The 19939-nt window shown below is 42.2% G+C and overlaps 1 protein-coding gene across 2 annotated transcripts in view; it reads left to right on the top strand.

The window, feature by feature from the left end:
- Positions 1–19939, top strand: part of LOC112256774 (syntaxin-binding protein 6) — a 119313-nt gene that overhangs the window by 15478 nt on the left and 83896 nt on the right. For both annotated transcript variants that reach the window (XM_024430270.2, XM_024430271.2), the window contains exon 2: positions 8804–9014. In XM_024430270.2, the coding sequence (XP_024286038.1) occupies positions 8861–9014 (154 nt within the window). In that variant the 5' untranslated portion in view covers positions 8804–8860. The remainder of the gene's footprint in view (positions 1–8803; positions 9015–19939) is intronic.

Below are 19939 nucleotides of genomic sequence, written 5' to 3'. Positions count from 1 at the left end.
TCTCTTCTTCTTATTGGTGTCTTTTAGTAGTGGTTTCTTTGCAGCAATTCGACCATGAAATAACACGCATGGAATTTCCTGATTTCCTGATTTCACGCAGTCTCCTCTGAACAGTTGTTGTTGAGATGTCTGTTACTTGAACTCTGTGAAGCATTTATTTGGGCTGCAATTTCTGAGGCTGGTAACTCTAATGAACTTATCCTCTGCAGCAGACGCATTAAGAGGAAAGAAATACCACAAAAGTACTTTTAGCAAGGCACACCTGTTAATTGAAATGCATTCCAGGTGATTACCTCATGAAACTAGTTGAGAGAACGCCAAAGTGTGCAAAGCGGTAATCATGTCTAAGGGTGGCTTCTTATAAGAATCTAAAATATATTTTTATTTGTTTAACACTTTTTGGTTAGTACGTGATTCCATAGATGTTATTTCATAGTTTTGATGTCTTCACTATTATTCTACAATGTAGAACATAGTAAAGGAAAAACCCTTGAATGAGTAGGTATGTCTAGAGTCAGTAGATTTAGGGGTTGGATGTTTTAAACATTCCAAGTAAAGACATTTTTGTTTGCTAGTTGCTCTTCAAATAAATCTTTGCTTGTGTTTTGTTTACTCAGTCCCATTTTGTTAAGAGCTTTATCATCTGGTGATGATGTCATTGAATGAGATGGATTGTTTTGCTATTATTTGTTTTTTTTATGGCCAGTTGAGTCGCCGTGGTGTAAGTGAGTGTGTACTACCATAGTGTTCACTGTTACTTAACTTTACCCTGTGGATAGGAGTACCAAGAAGTAGAAACGGACACCGAGCCAATGCTTAGAACTAACCCTCACCAGATGCTGCACCATTCATGATTCAGCATTTCAAATGTCTGAAACAACTAGCTTTTGTGGACCAAATCATGATGTCTCTAGACGTTTCAGAAATACTTGTCTATATGTATTGTTTTCAAGAACACCCAGAATATTTTCCTGGCCACATACAGTAGCCTGATGTTTTTGAAAGCTGAACTGTTGAGGACAAAGACGGATAGCTGTTCAGTGTTTTACAGCGCTCTGCTAGGTTTGTGCTCCGCCAAGACTAATTAATAGTAGGGGAAACACTAACAGCTTTTTCAAGTTTAAAGTATAAGCAGACTTATGTATAGCAAGGCTAATCGTCAAATACTGCAGGCTATGTTTCTGTGAAACTATAGTTTCCGTGCTTCTCCTCCTCAACAGCCAATTACTTTTTTGAATCTCACTGCACTGTGAAAAACACGTATATTTGGCCTGCTTATTGGCAATCCAAATTGATGAGGGCATTGTTTTTCAGTGTGCTGTTCCTCTGTAATTCATTTAGCATTTGTCGTGAGTGACAGATTGGTGTATCACCACCGCTCTGTCTGTGGTTGAGACAATGATTAAACTCCATCCATAGTTCTCCGGAGAGCATTTGGACCCAATTAAACACTATTGTTTACAACCACATCCTGCATTTATTGCAGCCACAATTGCACTGCCTCAGCACTGCTTTCTCTGACACTATCAGCAAAGCACACAGTGTTTGGAACCTGGGTGTTTTCCGATTCCATTGTCTGAGGAACTGTCCGTGCATAATGTGAACAAAGTAACATTTAATAAGGTGTTTACAATAACGGAAAATGTAATGGCTGTTCACTGAGAATTTTGTATTTTTTAAAGTTTCTAACTGAAGTCATTTACATTTTGCAGCAGATCTGGGAAGGAACTTTGCCTGCGTAGTAAAAGAGATGTAATTTTAAAAAATTACTTCACCTTTATTTAACTACACAAGTCAGTTAAGAACAAATTCTTATTTACAATGACGGCCTAGGAACAGTGGGTTAACTGATTTGTTCAAGGACAGATTTTTACCTTGTCAGCTCGGGGATTCAATCTAGCAACCTTTCGGTTACTGGCCCAACACTCTAACCACTAGGCTACATGCCACCATTATTTGCCCCACACAGAGATGACAGCCCATTTTCGATATTGGAGGCAGTCGCTCACTGTGGCATTACATTGTTTTATGGGGCTGTTTCTTTTGGAGAGTAGAATGTTTCTGAAATGAGATTGCAGTGGAGGGGACTGGAAAGCACAGAGCAGTCAATAGATGTCAGGGCTATTTTGCTTTTATTTCTTCCGGGACTAATGTCTCACTGGGTGCATGTGATTTCTGGGTGCATGTGATTTCTGGGTGCATGTGATTTCTGGGTGCATGTGATTTCTGGGTGCATGTGATTTCTCCTGATATGTAACAAAGACATTGAGTACGTTTACATGTTCACTAATAATTGAACTGATTATGACAGTAGGCAGGTTAGGCAGGTTATGCAATAGTTATGTAAATACTTTTACTCTGCTTTTCTTAATCGGCTCAAGGTCAAAATTGACGTAAGCATACGCCAATTAAAATGGCTGGGTTTCTCAGTAATCTTTTGAATTATTAGGACATCTAAACACCCTTAATCGGGGTTCCAGCTGTGTATTTGATCTGCACATGTGCTAGCACCAGCTGAGTGAGCCTCCCTCTTTAGTGTGTCTGGAACAACTGAATATATGCATCTTAGAAGTAGTTCTCTTTCAAGTATTCATTTCGGTATTTCACTATTGGGATACGTCCCCAGCGTATTCGTCAGAAGCCTTTATTACACTAGCCATGATTGGCTGGACGTGGAGACGTGTGTCAGAGAAGGGTGTCCCTTCAACCGTATAAACGGTACAACGCAGCATCTCTGAGTCATTCAAACACCTCTTCTCGACTTTTCATCAGAAAGCTTACCTCGACACGACTGCATTTTCCAGAACTAGCTAAACTGTCCACAGGCGTGAGCTTAAAACTCACTCGCCAGGCCCTATTCTCTGAACTATGCAGTGGTGACAATTTTCCTTTTCCTTCACCATAGTTACAGGAAAAGTATTTGAGGGAGGAAGAGGTACAGCTGAGACTCGGCTAACTTGTTCACGACCTAGTTAGCTGTATCCAAACAGTGATTAGTTGTTAGCAAGCTAGCGAGCTTTTTTGGTTTTACTTCAACAAGAAAAGCTTTTACTAGCTACACCAATCTATCCTTTCTAATCTGTTGTTTCGGAAACGGTATCCAGCCATCACACCAAGTGCCACTGTCGGAGATAACCCACTAATCGCTAGCTATCGGACCATTCTAGTTTTTTTCTGGCAGTTAAAAGCATAGCATCCAAGCTATGGTGACAAAAGCATCTGTGAAGAATCTGCTCCTGTGGAAACACGATATCGGCCAAAGACACCCACTCGGTGTGCTGCAACATGCCCAGGAAGCCTCCGGTGGCTCTTGTCCACATTGTGCCCTCTTCAAAGGGAAGCACGCCAAGCTAGCCTGAGTCAACATGACCCTAACATGGGGGGCCAGCGCCCCCAGTGTGTCACCAGAGACAATGGATATCCCCACAGGGAATCGTGGAGCGACGGCTAGCGCTAGCTGGGGCAACCAGCTCGACGCCATTGCCCCGCTGTTGGAGGACTTCAGCAACGACCTCGCGGCCTCTCTGTCGGGATTCCTGATTGGAGACGATAATGACTCCACAGGGTTTTCCGACAGCCTCCTTTCGGAATCATCGAATGGAAAAGAAGACTCCTTCATCCCCTCAGGCCAGGCCACCAAGCCTCCTGCCATGGAATCTGAAACCGGACAGGCAGGAGAGGTGCCATCCTCACCAGTTCTCGGTGTGGACCTGCAGGATGTGTGCAAACGCGCTGTGAATAAACTGGTGATTCCCTGGCCCAATGCAGTAGCAGAGACCAACACATCCCGCTATGAGGGTAAGAGGCTACCCAAAGCCAAACATGCAGCCAGGCAATTACTACCAGTCTTCCCAGAATGTCTGGAGGAGGTTACCTGTAACTGGAGTACACCTTTCTTCTCCGAGAACGCTGTCCATGGTGGGTCAGTGTTGGACTGCTTTGACATGACAGGGATTGGGCTGGCCCACATGCCCCATCGAACCCCTGGTGGCTTCCCATCTACACCCCAGCCAGAAGTCCTCCATGATCTTGACTCTCCCCAGCTTACCAACCAAGTACTAGTGCTTCCAGTCCTCTGTGACAGAGAAGGACTACAGGTTGGTCGCCACAGCAGTAGGGGCTCTCAGCGCCGCCTCCATGCTCTCTGCATACCAGGCTGAGCTACAGGAGGAGCTAGCGGTCACACTGGACCCGGGACTGTGGGATGAGATCTGTATTGCCACAGACCTCAACCTGTATCTGCTTAAAGCCGCTGTCCAGGCATCAGGAAGAGCGATGGGGCTCATGATATCCCAGGTTGAGCCATCAAGCCCTCTCCTATCTACGGTGTCCGATAGTGAGAAGCTGAAGATTCTGGATGCTCCAGTAGACCCTAAAGGCCTTTTCGGTCCCACTGTTGAGATGATGCAGAAATGGTGCGAGGAGAAAAAGTAGGAGGGTGAAGCTCAGTGCCTCCCATGTACCTCGCCGCACCTTCGCCCAGGCTGCAGCAGGTCAACCCTTCTCGACCTTTAAGATCCCCAGACACCCAGCCCCCCAGGCTGTGAGCCCAGGGCTGCAAAGAATATTGGGCCCTGAGGGGCCCTGGTCTAAGAAGCCTCCCTTCCCACCCATGGCACCTGCCCCTAACCCCACCCAAGGGATAAGGAGAAAGAAGCGGATGGCTTAGTGATGTCCCCATCGCCAGAGAGGTGAGAACGGCCTCCCCCAAGCCCAGTTCTATCTCCTCTGCTGAGCCTGTTCCATGGTGCAAGTTCCCAGTTCTTCCAGCGTACCTGGTCCAAGTTGGTGTGTCACAGGGTACAGCCCAAAGAGAAGAGACCATGTTCAGGTAGATGCTCCTACAAGGCCCCCCTCTTGTCTCACAAACACTCCCCAATGTCACTTCACACTAAGAAAGTACACGTTCAGAATGTTGAAACACACTGCTCTGCTACATTCTGTGCACCCAGGCGATTGGTTCGTATACATCGACATCAAGAACGCTTACTTTCACATCTCAAAATACCCTCACAGGAAATGTATCAGATTCAATAATCAAGGCATAATCTATGAATTTCTGGTACTCCCTTTCGGCCTCTCACTGTCACCTCGTGTTTTTATGAAGTGTACCGATGCATTCGGCTGATGACGTACATAGACGATTGGCTGCTGTGCGCTCAATCGAGATGAGGTCCTAGAACACAGTCAGCTACTACTGGAACGCCTGACATTTCTAGGTTTCAGAATAAACACAGTAAAGAGTGTTCTGATTCCCACGCAGATAATCTCTTTTCTAGGTTTAGTATTAGATTCGGTATCATTCAAAGCTCGCCTTTCAGTGGAATGTATAAGAACATTCCAAGATGGCCTAGCACTGTTTCACAGAGGGAACCTGGTCTCATTCAAAACATGCCTGAGGCTGCTAGGTTTGATGGCATCGACTTTAGTAGTCATCCCATTAGGATGTTTGAATATGAGAAGCTTTCAATGCTGGGTCTCTTCTCTAGGTCTGAGCCTAATACGTCACAAACATCACCATGTACAGAACTCCATAGACTACATGGTAGCACTGTACTCCTGGAGACACCAGACATTTCTGTCACAGGGTGCCCAGATGGGCACTGTTTTATCCAGAAAAGTAGTCACGACGCACTCATCTTTCTCAGGTTGGGGTGTGACTCATGAGGGCAGAACAGTCAACGGGGTGTGGGGACCCCATCTCCGATCTACTCACATAAACTGCCTGGAGCTCCTTAGTGTCCTTAGCATTAATGTTGTTCCTCCCATTTCTGGAGGTGCGTCATGTTCTAGTCAGAACAGACAATAACAATTGTTGTGGAGTACATAGACAAGGGGGACTGCTATCCCCTCACTTACACACACGGGCACACATACTGATTATGTGGAGCAGTGTGCATCTCCAGTCACTGAGAGCTACTCATGTACCAGGAGTACTAAATCTGGGGGCAGATTTACTTGCCAGGGGGAACCCTCTATACAGAGAGGGGAAGCTCCACCCAGAGGTAGCCAATCAGGTTTTGATGTACTTCGGCATGCCAGCAGTGGATCTTTATGCATCAATGGAGAGTACTCAGTGTCCACTGTTAGTTTCCGCGAGGGAGTGGGATGCACCGATAGGAGTTGGCGCATGAGTGGCCACGCGTCCTCCTGTATGCATTATCCCCACTGGCCCTGATTTCCCCCACCCGAGCCAGGGTGCAGGAGAAGGGTCTCTCTCTCACACACTAATAGCACCACATTGGCCAGAGAAATATTGGCTACAGGAGATCACTCAACTACTCTGCTGTCATCCGTGGCCCCTCCCCCTGCTCAGGACCAACTTTGCCAGGCGCGAGGGGTGATTTTCCGTCCTCACCCGGAACAGTTGGCACTCTGGGCCTGGCAACAAGGGGGGTGTTGCCCCACTGTCGTGCTCCCAAAACCCACATGACAAACCGAAATAGCTACAAGATATACTTTAATAATAGAAAAAGCCTTTCCTTTTTCCCTTGTTGCCTAATGGTTCAACTTGAACACTGCCGGGCTTCCTCCAAAATGTAATTTCAACTATTCAGAGTGCTAGAGCCTCATCCACCAGGTCCCTTTATAATTGTAAATGGTGCCTATTTGAGGAATGGTGCACTAAATCACAGAGTGCCGTTCCAGTGCTCTGTCCCGGTAATCCTGTTGTTTCTACAGGAATTAGTAGAAAAGGAAAGGCTTTTTCTACTATTAAAGTATATCTTGTAGCTATTTCGGTTTGTCATGTGGGTTTTGGGAGCACGACAGTGGGGCAACACCCCCTTGTTGCCCATATTATGACGGGGACACGTCGTTTGCTTCCCAGTATCCAAACAGCTTGCCCCGTCATGGGATTTAACAATTGTTTTGGATGCTCTATGCCAACAGCCTTTTGAGCCCCTGGATTAAGTGTCATTCACGCACTGTCAGTGCACTCGCCATGTGCACCATTTACACCTGGTAACAATAGGGTATCATTGCGGCCTAACCCCGCCTTTACCCCGAAGATTATTAACCCATCTTTGAAATGTGTCTTCCCCTTGAACTGGTAGCTTTTTATCCCCCACTGTTTTCTTCGCCGGTACATCATCGGTTGCATATGTTGTGCCCAGTACGCGCTCTGCGCGTCTACATGGATAGGACTAAGGGATTGAGAAAATGTGATCATATGTTGTTTGTTTCCTGGGCGAAACCTCACACAGGTAAAGAGCTCACTAAACAATGCCTCTCCCACTGGATAGTGGGGGCTATTGCTTTGGCCTGCACAAGTAAGGGTTTTCAGTCTCCTGCTGGTTACGGGCTCATTCCACTAGAGGAATGGCTACGTCCTAGGCTTTATTTAAGGGCATATCTATCCAGCGAGTTGGGCTTCGCCTCATACATTTGCAAAGTTTTGTAGGCTCCATGGTGCATACTGTTTTACGTGTAGGATCTTCTGCGAGTAAGGCCCATTTGTGTGATATATCGCACAGGGCAGTTGGTCGTCAGGATAAGCTTGTCTGGCAATGTGGGACTCAGTATATCCCAGAAGTGAAATACCGAAACAAATACTTGAAAGAGAACTTTAGGTTACAACCGTAACCCCGGTTCTCTGATGGTATGAGTGAGGTATTTCACCAGACCACCCCCTCCTTGCATGAGCGAGGAAGATGTGTTGCTTATTTTTGAATGCTGCGATGCTGCGTTGGACCTTATTATAGGGTAGGAGGGACACCCTTCCCAGATGCACACGTCTCTCCATGTCCAGCCAAATACTCTGGCGTATACGCTGACGAATACGCTGGGGGCGTATCCCATAAGTGAGATCCCACTCATACTATCAGAGAACCGGGGTTACAGTCGTAACCTAACGTTTTCACATACAAACTTTATATGTCCAAACTCAATCAAATATGCATCCCAAAAACAACATGTTCGCTGTGGTAGAACGTTTATTTTGATTGGGTATTTTCTGTGTTTATTAGAGTGCCATCAGGTAGCCTGATATCAGATGCCAATGTAAACAGGATTATTAGGGAAATCATTCTTCTTGCAAAGCATGTCAACATTTTAATCAAGCTATTAAATTAATCTGACTATCCACAATAATCACATTATAATGTAACCGTATTGTTTCTACCAGTGTCTTTCTCACCTTCACAATAAGTATTCAGTGATATTGGCCAGACTGCTGTTGATTTTAGGCTAGAAAGTTCCTGAGAAACGTACCATTTATGTGAAGGCTTGAGCTCTGTTTGTGCGTAAGTCAAAATGAATGGCATATGCCTCAATTAATTGCACAACTCTTTTCTGAATGTCACGGACCCCTCCGGAACATTCATTACGCACACCTGGCCCCTATTCCCAGTGATTAGTAATTGTATAAGTGTGTCCTTGATTTACCATTGTCCTGTAGACTATTGTTACAATGTCCGTTGCTTCGTCTGAGTACCTGTGCTGTGTGTTTTGGCTTTCTTTCCATTGTGGATTTCACAGATGATTACAGGTCTCGTCCTGTGTGTTAATCATTGTGCACTTGTGTTATTTATTCGAGGTACTCCTCACTTTTGTTTGGGTTTCAACCCTGTGTTTTGTATAGTGTTTGTTTGGTTTTCGTCCCCATGCCTTTACACGGCACGCTGTAATTTGGGTGTAATAAAAACTCCTATTACGCATTCCTGCGCCTGTCTCCCGACCCCTCATACCAACGTGACACTGAAATGTAAAGGGCTTTAAGTTGTCTGTTGGGATAACTTACCCATTTCAGCAATGTCTAACCTCTAACACTCACTAATGAGCTCTTATCTCTTCCCATCCACAGAGAAGAGCTAACGACCTCCCCTATCCCCCTCTCTCTACGACTTTTACCTCCCCTGAGATGAGTGCCAAGTCAGCCATCAACAAAGAGGTGTTCACACCCCACGATGAGAAGATGCTGGTGGCTGTGCAGGTTAAAAGGAGGACCAAGAAGAAGATCCCCTTCCTGGCTACTGGAGGACAGGGAGACTACATGACCTTCATCTGCCTCTCAGGTACTACAACCTCCTCTACCTTCCTCTTTCCCGTTATTCTCCTGGCATTTTCCTCTCCTCCATTCCTGCCCTATCCTTTCCTCCCCTCTGGTTTTCTTCTCCTCTATTCAGTCTTCCCCTTCATGTGCCTGCTGAGTATTCTGATAACCACTGCTATGATTGGGCCTCTGGCTTCTGTGCTGACGATGACCTGCTCTACACTGACAGGTTTCTTGGCTGTTGCATGTGGTCATAATATCCCTTCAAGTGACAAGCTTCCTGAGGGCAGTGGTGTGTTTGTTGTGTATTTTTGTATGGCTATGTTTTGCTGGCCTGAGTAGGGTGTGCTGTGCGAGGCATGCCCAGAGCAGTTATCCTCACTGTCAGTCTTATTAGCCTGGAATTGATGTAACATGCTAACGACCCCAGTCACATTTCAACACACGTCCTCTTAAATTCACCATCTACAGTGGCAAGAAAAAGTGTGTGAACCCTTTGGAAATACCTGGATTTCTGTATAAATTCTTCATAAAATTTGATCTCATCTTCATCTAGGTCACAACAATAGACAAATAGTCTGCTTAAACTAATAACACACAAACAATTGTTTTCATGTCTTTATTGAACACTGTGTAAACATTCACAGTGCAGGGTGGGAAAAGTATGTGAACCCTTGGTTTTAATAATTGGTTGACCCTACTTTGGCAGCAATAACCTCAACCAAATGTTTTCTGTAGTTGTGGATCAGACCTGCACAACAGTCAGGAGGAATTTTAGACCATTCCTCTTTACAAAACAGTTTCAGTTCAGCAATATTCTTGGGATGTCTGGTGTAAACTGCACTCTTCAGGTCATGCCACAGCATCTCAATCGGGTTGAGGTCAGGACCCTGACTGGGCCACTCCAGAAGGTGTATTTTCTTCTGTTGAAGCCATTCTGTTTTAGATTTACTTCTGTGTTTTGGGTCGTTGTCCTGTTGCATCACCCAACTTCTGTTGCGCTTCAATTGGTGGACAGATAGCCTATCATTCTCCAGCAAAATGTCTTGGGAATTAATTTTTCGGTCGATGACAGCAAGCTAAGGAAGCAAAGTGGCGTCCTCCCATGAACACAATTATTTTTTAGTGTTTTATGTATTGTAGACTCAACAGAGATGTTTGCATGTTCCAGAGATTTCTGTAAGTTTTTAGTTGACACTAGAGGTCGACCGATTATGATTTTTCAATGCCGATACCGATTATTGGAGGACCAAAAGGCCGATACCGATTTAAAAAAAAAAAACATTTTTTATATATATATTTTATATATATATATATATATATATATATATATATATATATTTTTTTTTTTTTATAATAATAAAAATAATATTATTTTATTTGTTTAAATTTATTTGTAATGACATTTACAACAATACTGAATGAACACTTATTTTAACTTAATATAATACATCAATAAAAATCCATTAGCCTCAAATAAATAATGAAACATGTTCAATTTGGTTTAAAAAAAACGAAGTCTTGGAGAAATAGAAGTGCAATATGTGCCATGTAAAAAAAGCTAAAGGTTGAGTTCCTTGCTCAGAACATGAGAACATATGAAAGTTGGCTGTTCCTTTTAACATGAGACTTCAATATTCCAAGGTAAGAGGTTTTAGGTTATAGTTAATATAGTACTTATAGGACTATTTCTCCTATACCATTTGTATTTCATATACCTTTGACTATTGGATGTTCTTATAGGCACTATAGCATTGCCAGTGTAACCGTGTAGCTTCCCCCCACATCAACAGCCACCCTCGAAGCAGTGTTACCCATCGCTCCACAAAAGCCGCGGCCCTTGCAGAGCAATTTTGCACGCCCAATTTTTCAGTTTTTGATTTGTTAAAAAAGTTTGAAATATCCAATAAATGTCGTTCCACTTCATGATTGTGTCCCACTTGTTGTTGATTCTTCACAAAAACATACAGTTTTATATCTTTATGTTTGAAGCCTGAAATGTGGCAAAAGGTTGCAAAGTTCAAGGGGGCCGAATACTTTCGCAAGGCACTGTATATCTATTGTTGTGACTTAGATGAAGATCAGATCAAATTTGATCACCAATTTATGCAGAAATCCAGGTAATTCCAAAGGGTTCACATACTTTTTCTTGCCACTGTAATTCGCTCTCTGCTGAGCCAATATAGTGGCACACTAAACCAATTTAGGGCTTGGTTTAGTGTCAAAGCCATTTACATGGATTACTTTTGCTTTGGAATTTAATCATTTAAAAAAAACTGAAATTGGGTTTTAAATTGTTAATGAAATATTTGTTTATCCTCTGAAATATTGCACTCAAACTCAGTCAGTCATGCATTCTAATTTAGGAGACACTGAGAATAACAGGTACAGACCACTTTCCCTTGGCTGCTGAGTGGCACTTTAACCCATTTTGCAATCCTATTTAACCATTATTTGGCAGCAAATCATGCCATCTCAAGGTCTCAACTAATGAAATATGTGCAGGGTAGGAATGAATGTATCAGTTACACACAACCTTGAAGACCAGAACTACCCTGCTGGTTTAAGTCTCTTCAGAGTGGTGTACGTGCCAACAGTTCATTCTACCTGGCATAATTGAAATCCATAAATCATCTTATTCTTTTAGCTTCAAGTGAACGGCTTTCATCAAGCAGCAATATGCTGTGACAGACCATGTACTGGACTGAAGTGGTTTGTTTATATTGATGTGTTTATGATCCAATATTGTATATATCGGTTTTATGTGAGGAAGGTTTGGAACAAGTGTGATTTAAAAAAAAAATCAGTATTCACTACTAGACTAGATCTGCATCTCTTGCATATAGAAATGTATCTGTAATAGAATCCCTAAAGGTATTGATTTTGTGTGTGCATGCCTGCTAGGGCTAGCAATTGCCAGGAACCTCACGATTCGTTATCACGATACCTAGGTGCCAATATGTATGGAGATTCGATACTGTGATTTTATTGCAATTTGATGTTCCAAATATATTGCTCACTATATGTTTGCTGAAGAGAGACAAGCGAGCATGAGTAAATTAGTTTTGTACATTGATGGAAATAAAAGTGCTGAAAATATGTTCACAATGGAAAAAGAAGATGGAGAACAAGCTAAAGCAGAGGTAGGCAACTAGATTCAGTCGTGGGCTGATTTTTGAGCAGATGTTGGGGGCCATAACAACATAATTATAATAATTTTCACACTGAAAATTGATCACAACTAAGCCCAAAAAGAGTTTATTTTCAAATAAAATGATATCATACCTTGACACAATCACGTATCTTTTTTTTATTCGTGGGAATACTTTGGAACAGATTCCCTACCCCCCCCTAGAAAACCTGGCCCTAGGGAGGATGAAAATATTAAAACCCCTTTAGACAGACAACTGTAATTGGACAAAAACGAACAGGGCTGAGCTAGCTGTATACTGGGTTGCATCATGTAGGCCTTTGCGTCTGTAATTTAAAAAGACACTCATACACTATGTCATCACTATTGTGTTGATTGATTCATTTTCCTTTGTAGATTCTGCCATTATGCTCCTGAACTTGCCACTAATGAGATGTGGAGCTTCTCAAAGTGTGTTTTTCTTCACCTCAAACAGCAAGTGAACAAGTTCACACATCCATCGAGAATGATAATGGTTCCTTAATTTATTTTAAAAAACTTTCCAGCTCTCTCCATTTTTGTAAACCACAAGCCTTGATGTGAAAGGAAAAAATGTTATGCTCTGATCCAGTGGAAACATCATAAAATACCTGATTACTTCGTATCCCTTGCACAAATACAGTTGTCTGTCCTGAGCTCACTTTCACAGGAAACTCTTAGGGATCAGAATAGTTAATACAATGTTGCAAGTTTGCCATCTAGCTGTGGGCTGGTCCCAGTTGATACAATGTTTCAAGATCAAGGTTGACCAATCGAGGGCCCGCTGTCGCACAAAGAAATGGGCCTATTTTAGGTTATAAATGCATAGGTTACCGGGGTTTCCTAACCCTCTCCTCAGGCCCCCCTAGACGTTTCACATTTTTTGTCTTAACCCTAACCTGGCAGAGTTGATTATTTTAGTTCACTTCTCAAGCCTTTTACTAACTGAATCAGGTGTGCCAGTTTTAGGGTTAAGACAAAAAATGGGTCCAAGGAGAGGGTTGGGAAAGCCTAGTTTAGGTTTGAAAAACATTACGTTTCCCCTGGCCAGGCCCAAATGGGATCAGAGCACATAGGCGTCTCTTGGCTACCTGCATCTGTGGTTGTTATCAGTAGGCTACAGTTGATCAGACTGAAGCACAGACTAATTGTGCACATTGACAAATCATGAGGCATTTTATTTAATAAAACATTTTGGGTGGTGGGTATGGTCTTCCATATAAAACAGATCGTTGCGATGAATTCGCTTATACTTTATATGCTTTTATCACGTAATGTTTTGTATGATATTGATAAAAGAATAAAGCCTGGTTTATTGTAATGTAGGCCTACTGTACTTTTTTTTTACCACCCTGCTCCCCAGTCTCTCCTTCATATCTCGTTGTGGGAATAGGCCCCAAGTGAGCACTGGGAAGAAACTAATCTGAATGCACTTGATTCCCTGTCTTCATTTACATTTTACATAACCAATCTGAGGTACTGTAGCGTCTTCTGCTCTCCTCTAGAGACGATGTCGTTGTGGGCATGGATGCTTGCTATCTTCTGTGTCATTCATTTACTCTCTGTGTAACAACCAACAGTTCCTTCAGAAGGTATTCACACCTGTTTACTTTCAGTGTAACAACCAACAGGGCCTTCAGAAGGTATTCACACCCGTTTACGCTCAGTGTAACAACCAACAGTGCCTTCAGAAGGTATTCACACCCGTTTACTTTCAGTGTAACAACCAACAGGGCCTTCAGAAGGTATTCACACCCGTTTACGCTCAGTGTAACAACCAACAGTGCCTTCAGAAGGTATTCACACCCGTTTACTATCAGTGTAACAACCAACAGGGCCTTCAGAAGGTATTCACACCCGTTTACGCTCAGTGTAACAACCAACAGGGCCTTCAGAAGGTATTCACACCCGTTTACTCTCAGTGTAACAACCAACAGGGCCTTCAGAAGGTATTCACACCCGTTTACTTTCAGTGTAACAACCAACAGGGCCTTCAGAAGGTATTCACACCCGTTTACTTTCAGTGTAACAACCAACAGGGCCTTCAGAAGGTATTCACACCCGTTTACTTTTTTACACTTTTTGTGTTACAGCCTGAATTTAAAATGGATTAAATTTAGATTTTCTTTTGTCACAGGCCTCCACACAATACTATACCATAATGTCGGTGGGCATTTTTACAATGAATTAAATATGAAATGTCTTGAGTATAAATGTTCAAACCCATTTGTTATGGCAAGCCTAAATAGGTTCAGGAGTAATGCTTGAGAAGTCACATAAAAAGTTGCATGGACTCACTCTGTGTGCAATAATAGTGGTTAACATGATTTTTGAATGACTACCTCATCTCTGTACCCCAAACATACAATCTGTAAGGTCCCTCAGTCGATCAGTGAATTTGAAACCCAGATTCAACCACAACGACCAGGGAAGTTTTCCAATGCCTTACAAAGAAGGGTAGATGTTTAAAAAAATATTGACATTTGAATATCCCTTTCAGCATGATGAAGTTATTAATTACACTTTGGATAGTGTATAAATATACCCAGTCACTACAAAGATACAGGCGTCCTTCCTAACTCAATTGTCGGAGTGAAGAAAACCGCTTTGGGATTTCACCATGAGACAATGGTGAGTTTAATGGCTGTGATAGGAGAAAATAAAGATGGATCAACAACATTGTAGTTACTCCACAATACTAACTTAATTGACAAGAGTGAAAAGAAGGACGCCTGTACAGAATACAAATATTCCTAAACATGCATTCTGTTTGCAACAATGCACTAAAGTAATACTGCAATAAATGTGGCAAAGCAATGCACTTTTTGTCCTGAATACAAAGAGTTATGTTTGGGGCAAATCCGATACAACACATTGAGTACCTCTCTCCATATTTTCAAGCATAGTGGTGGCTGCATCATGTTATGGGTATGCTTGCCATTGTTAAAACTTGTTGAGGATAGGGGGCAGTATTTTCACTTTGGATGAATTGCGTGCCCATAGTGAACTGCATCCTACTCTGTCCTAGATTGCTAATATATGCATATTATTATTACTATTGGAACGAAAACACTCTGAAGTTTCTAAAACTGTTTAAATTATGTCTGTGTATAACAGAACTCTTCCAAACAAGAAGAACAAGAAGTGAAATTCTGAATGTGGGGCAACTTTGATGTCATCGCCCCCTCCTTTCCCAAAAAGATATGGATCTGGTAGCACTTCCTACACCTTCCACTAGATGTCCTCATTCAGTAGAAAGTGGAATGGAGCATTTGCTGTGTACTTTGACCGAATGGAAGGGGAAATAGTCAGTGACAGGAAGGCTGCTGTGTTGACATGGCCACCATACTGACCTAGGATCAGTGTTCCCAGAGGGCTCTCCTGTACTTCACTCTTTCTGACCACTGAACATGGTGTACTACTACTTCCAGTGACCCTAGGCAAGATGGACACAGCTCTAGTGCTCTGTTTTGGAATACTTGGGTACAAAATGTTACCAAGTAGCCAGAAGCGGAGCTAGTGCGTGGGTCATGGGAGCGGACTTATATGACAATTGACGACGTCCATTCAAACATGAATGGATTTATGACACTCAAAAATGCCACTCACAGTTTTCTGCACGCACAAAACAAATATTAGCCAGCAAGGCTCTTGATCCAGGTGGGTATTCTCTGAATTCTCTTTTGAATTAGTTGTGAGTTCCATACTGTAGATCACCAGAAGTGTGCTGCACAACAGTGAGTGACTCACAAGGCTCCGGTCTCTCGTCGTTGTGTGCTTGTACACAAACGCCACGTGACACATGACTTGGGACTACCTTAAGCTTCCTAATAATGTGACCGGTGAAATTAAGAATGCAATGTTCTTTATTTCCTAACGTATTATATAATTTGACTCCAGGTATTTACTTAAAGTAGCTACAATTATTCAAATGTCTACAAAAAAACTTAAAAGGAATATTTTCAACAATATTGACAGTATTGGAAAAACCCTCCTGTGGCTTTTTCTAAATACTCCGGTATAATGTATGTATGGTAAACCGCCCAAGCCTAATATTTCAAAGTTAGCTCATTTGAAAATGTTGGTGTTCTCAATGTATTGACAGATGCAGGTTTGTGGACGTCAGGTGTGGGTGGTCTGGTGTTGGTGGAATGTTTCTTATTTTTCTCTCAAGGCTGATGATGCAGCAGAGCAGAGACTGAGGATTCATGCTGTACTTTCAGTATTTACAGAGACGATAGAAATATAATGCAGCCCACTCTACTCCCTCAGCCACATCAGCAGGAGGCAAAGCAATATATTACAAACTAAGCCCTCAATGTGAGACTGTTTACTGTTGTGGGTGGGTGACTGTGTCTGTGAATATGTGTCTGTGGGCATGGCTGTCTGTGTAGGACTATGTATGTGTCTGCCTGTGTGTTCATGTTTGTGCATCAATGCCAGTAATTGGGACATTAGTTAGATTTGTATGCACCAGACCCAGCTGTAATTACCAGCCTGGCTGTAATTAACCAGCCTGGCTGTAGATCATGCAGCTCCTCTCAGGCCCTATCCTTCTCATCCCTCTGTCATGCAGGGAGCTTTAGTTAAGAGACCTGGGTGGGAGGATGATACTGATAGACGGATAATCCTCAAGGAGGGAGGGAAGGAAGGTGAAAAGTGACAGGATCCATGTCGCCCATCGTCGTCCTCCTCTTCTGTCTTAGCAAGTGTCACTATATAGTACACACTCATGCACGCACGTACACAGACACTCACACAGACACTCACACAGACACTCACACAGACACTCACACAGACACTCACACAGACACTCACACAGACACTCACACAGACACTCACACAGACACTCACACAGACACTCACACAGACACCCACACAGACACCCACACAGACACTCACAAAGCGGGTGGAGCTGGAAAGGTTGAAAGGCTCAGGTGTGTGGTATTGGACTGAGGTATGTGTAGGGGTCTATGAAATCCGCAATGTGGAGAACGTGGATGGAATCACGGAATCCAAACATTAAAACGGACTTCAACAATATTCAGAAATCTATTGAACCTAGTAGAGAATATTTGTTTATTTTATTAATCTGCCCAAGTTCATAAAACAGGAACAGAATGCATCAGTGATTCGTATTTCCTGCAACTTTCGGAAGAGGCAACAAACTTTCCCCGTCTGTGAATGTGCAGTTCGTGTGTCTTATCACTTTGTGTAGCCGTTAGCGATGATGCAAATAAAGTCTTAGTATTCTGGTAGATGGAAAGACTTTTTACAAAACCTTCTCAATTAAATGTTAACTACAAAGTAGCCTATGCTTACCTGGCAGAATAATATCAGGATTATTTGCATCAATCCAGTGTATTTGTTTAGGAAATTCTACCATCATGTGTGCTACAAAAACACTGCTAAATAACAGCATCTTGCTAGATGCACACTGGAGTTAAAGGATAACTACCTCTCAAGTGGTCTCATTTTTTTTTATGCCTGTTACTCATTCCAGAAGCTAGGATATGCATATAATTGGTTGATTTGGATAGAAAACACAAACGTTTCTAAAACCGTTACAATTATGTCTGTGAGTATAACAGAACTGATATGGCAGGTGAAAACCCGAGTACAAACACCCCCCCAATTATTATTATTATTATTAGGTGAAATCCTCCCAGATTGCAGTTCCTAGGGCTTCCACTAATGCCAACAGTCTTTAGAAAGAGTTTTGTGCTGTTTTTTGGAAAAATGAGCCAGAAATTGTAGTTTTTCTAGGTGGCTCCCATTTTGGCTGTTGTGTTTCCAAGTGTGTGGAAGAGAGTGCGTTCTTTGGTATTTTTCTCTGGTAGACTAACGATTCTCCATCTTACATTTTATTGTTTATTTACATACTAGGGTATCTGAGGTTTGATTATTAACATTGTTTGACTTGTTTGGAAAAGTTTATTAGTAACGTTTGGGATTCATTGTGTATGCATTTTGATGGAGGGAAACTGGGTGCATTATTGACTGAATCGCACCAGCTAAACTGAGTTTTTATGTATATAAAGAAGGACATTACCAAACAAAAGGACCGTTTGTGATGTATGTGGGACCTTTTGGAGTGCCAACAGAAGAAGATCATCAAAGGTAAGGCATTTATTATATCGCTATTTCTGACTTTCGTGGCGCACCTGCCTGGTTGAAATATGTTTTTCATGCTTTTGTATGCAGGGCGCTGTCCTCAGATTATCACACGGTGTGCGTTCGCCGTAAAGCCCTTTTGAAATCTGACAGAGCGGCTGGATTAACAAGAAGTTAAGCTTTATTTTGATGTATTACACTTGTGATTTTATGAAAGTTAAATATTTATAATTCTGTAGTTTGAATTTTGTGCTCTGCAATTTCACAGGATGTTGGCCAGGTGGGACACTACCGTCCCACCTGACCTAAATAACAAACACGATTTGATTTTAAAATATTTAAAAAAATAAATGTTCAAATGCTTCGCTTCCTGAAACGGGTCATATTTGGTTTTAAAGTATTGAAAGTAAACCATGTGATTTGAATTAAAAGTATTTTAATAAACAACAAGAGGTGACTGTAAGAAGCACTGATTTCAAATAGGCTACATGTCTTATTAAACAGCATCTAAAGACTAAGTAGGTCAGAAGCCAGGTAGGTAGCCTAAGAAGGAATAAAAATGAATTATTAGGCTATATTATAAGCCTAGCTCAGTGCCTTCTGTGGCGGTGGTTGCAAGCCGGCAGAAAATAAGGAGCTTTGCGCCGTGATTGGCTCAGTGTTCTGTCACTCGGGGACACTATGTCACCGCCAAGTCAGATAAAATGACGTCAAATCACGTTACATTTACAGTAGCTTTGATTGGACTGATCATCATGTCAACATCATACATTCAAAATCTTAGCTAGCAGTCATCATGAATCAAGTCGACAATCTACTGGCAAGTCCTTTTTAATCCTTGTCAAATGAAGATAGATAATGAAGAGAAAATATATAGATAAACCGTATCAGTGCTCATCGGCGAGCTAGCTACGACTGGGTAAAATATGTTTAGACCTTTTCATCCAACTCGGAATTGTAAATCGGGAACATGGGTCTATTTTCCCCTTAATTTTGCCTACTGTTCTGACTTGGTGGTGCACATTTAGCCTATAACCTGTTTTTGAGAAACGTAATAATGGATTATTGTAAGAGCTTTCATTGTCTGCTTATATGCCCCCTTATTCACCCGACTGTTCTGACTTTGTGTACAGGGAGAACACAGTAAGAACGGCCCATGTTCTGAATTATGTCGCTGTTCATTTCAGAAGTGCTGAACAAATAGTTATTTTGACTACATCCATCCTAGCTCGCTCATTCATGTCTTAATCGAAATGACGGTTTGCCTCTTATCCCCTTGTCGTCCCCTTATGCCATAGATGGTACATCTCAATTGTCAGTAGAAACCACATTTGTTTAAGCAAGTCAGCCATGAGGTTGAATGAACTGTTTTGCCCCAACAAGATTTACATCTGGATACCAGTATCACTATTCTCGTTAGTATCGTGGCCAGGAAACCAAACACAAAGTGGATTAAAGTATTTTAGGAAAAGTCCCTAATGCTGTTTGTTTTCCAAGCTGTACCACACAATATTTTACATACAGCTGGTTTTTAAAGGACCAAAGAGTGCTTTTTGTTTTCATTTTTACAATGGAAAAAATATTGCGATACTGGTTTCTTCACATCCCTAGTAACAATGAGGTAATTAGTTACAAAATGAACACTGCTCAAAGTGCATTGGTCT

This window comes from Oncorhynchus tshawytscha, linkage group LG08, assembly GCF_018296145.1.
Source record: "Oncorhynchus tshawytscha isolate Ot180627B linkage group LG08, Otsh_v2.0, whole genome shotgun sequence".
NCBI lineage: Eukaryota > Metazoa > Chordata > Actinopteri > Salmoniformes > Salmonidae > Oncorhynchus > Oncorhynchus tshawytscha.
This window is presented reverse-complemented; position numbering and strand designations above follow the sequence as displayed.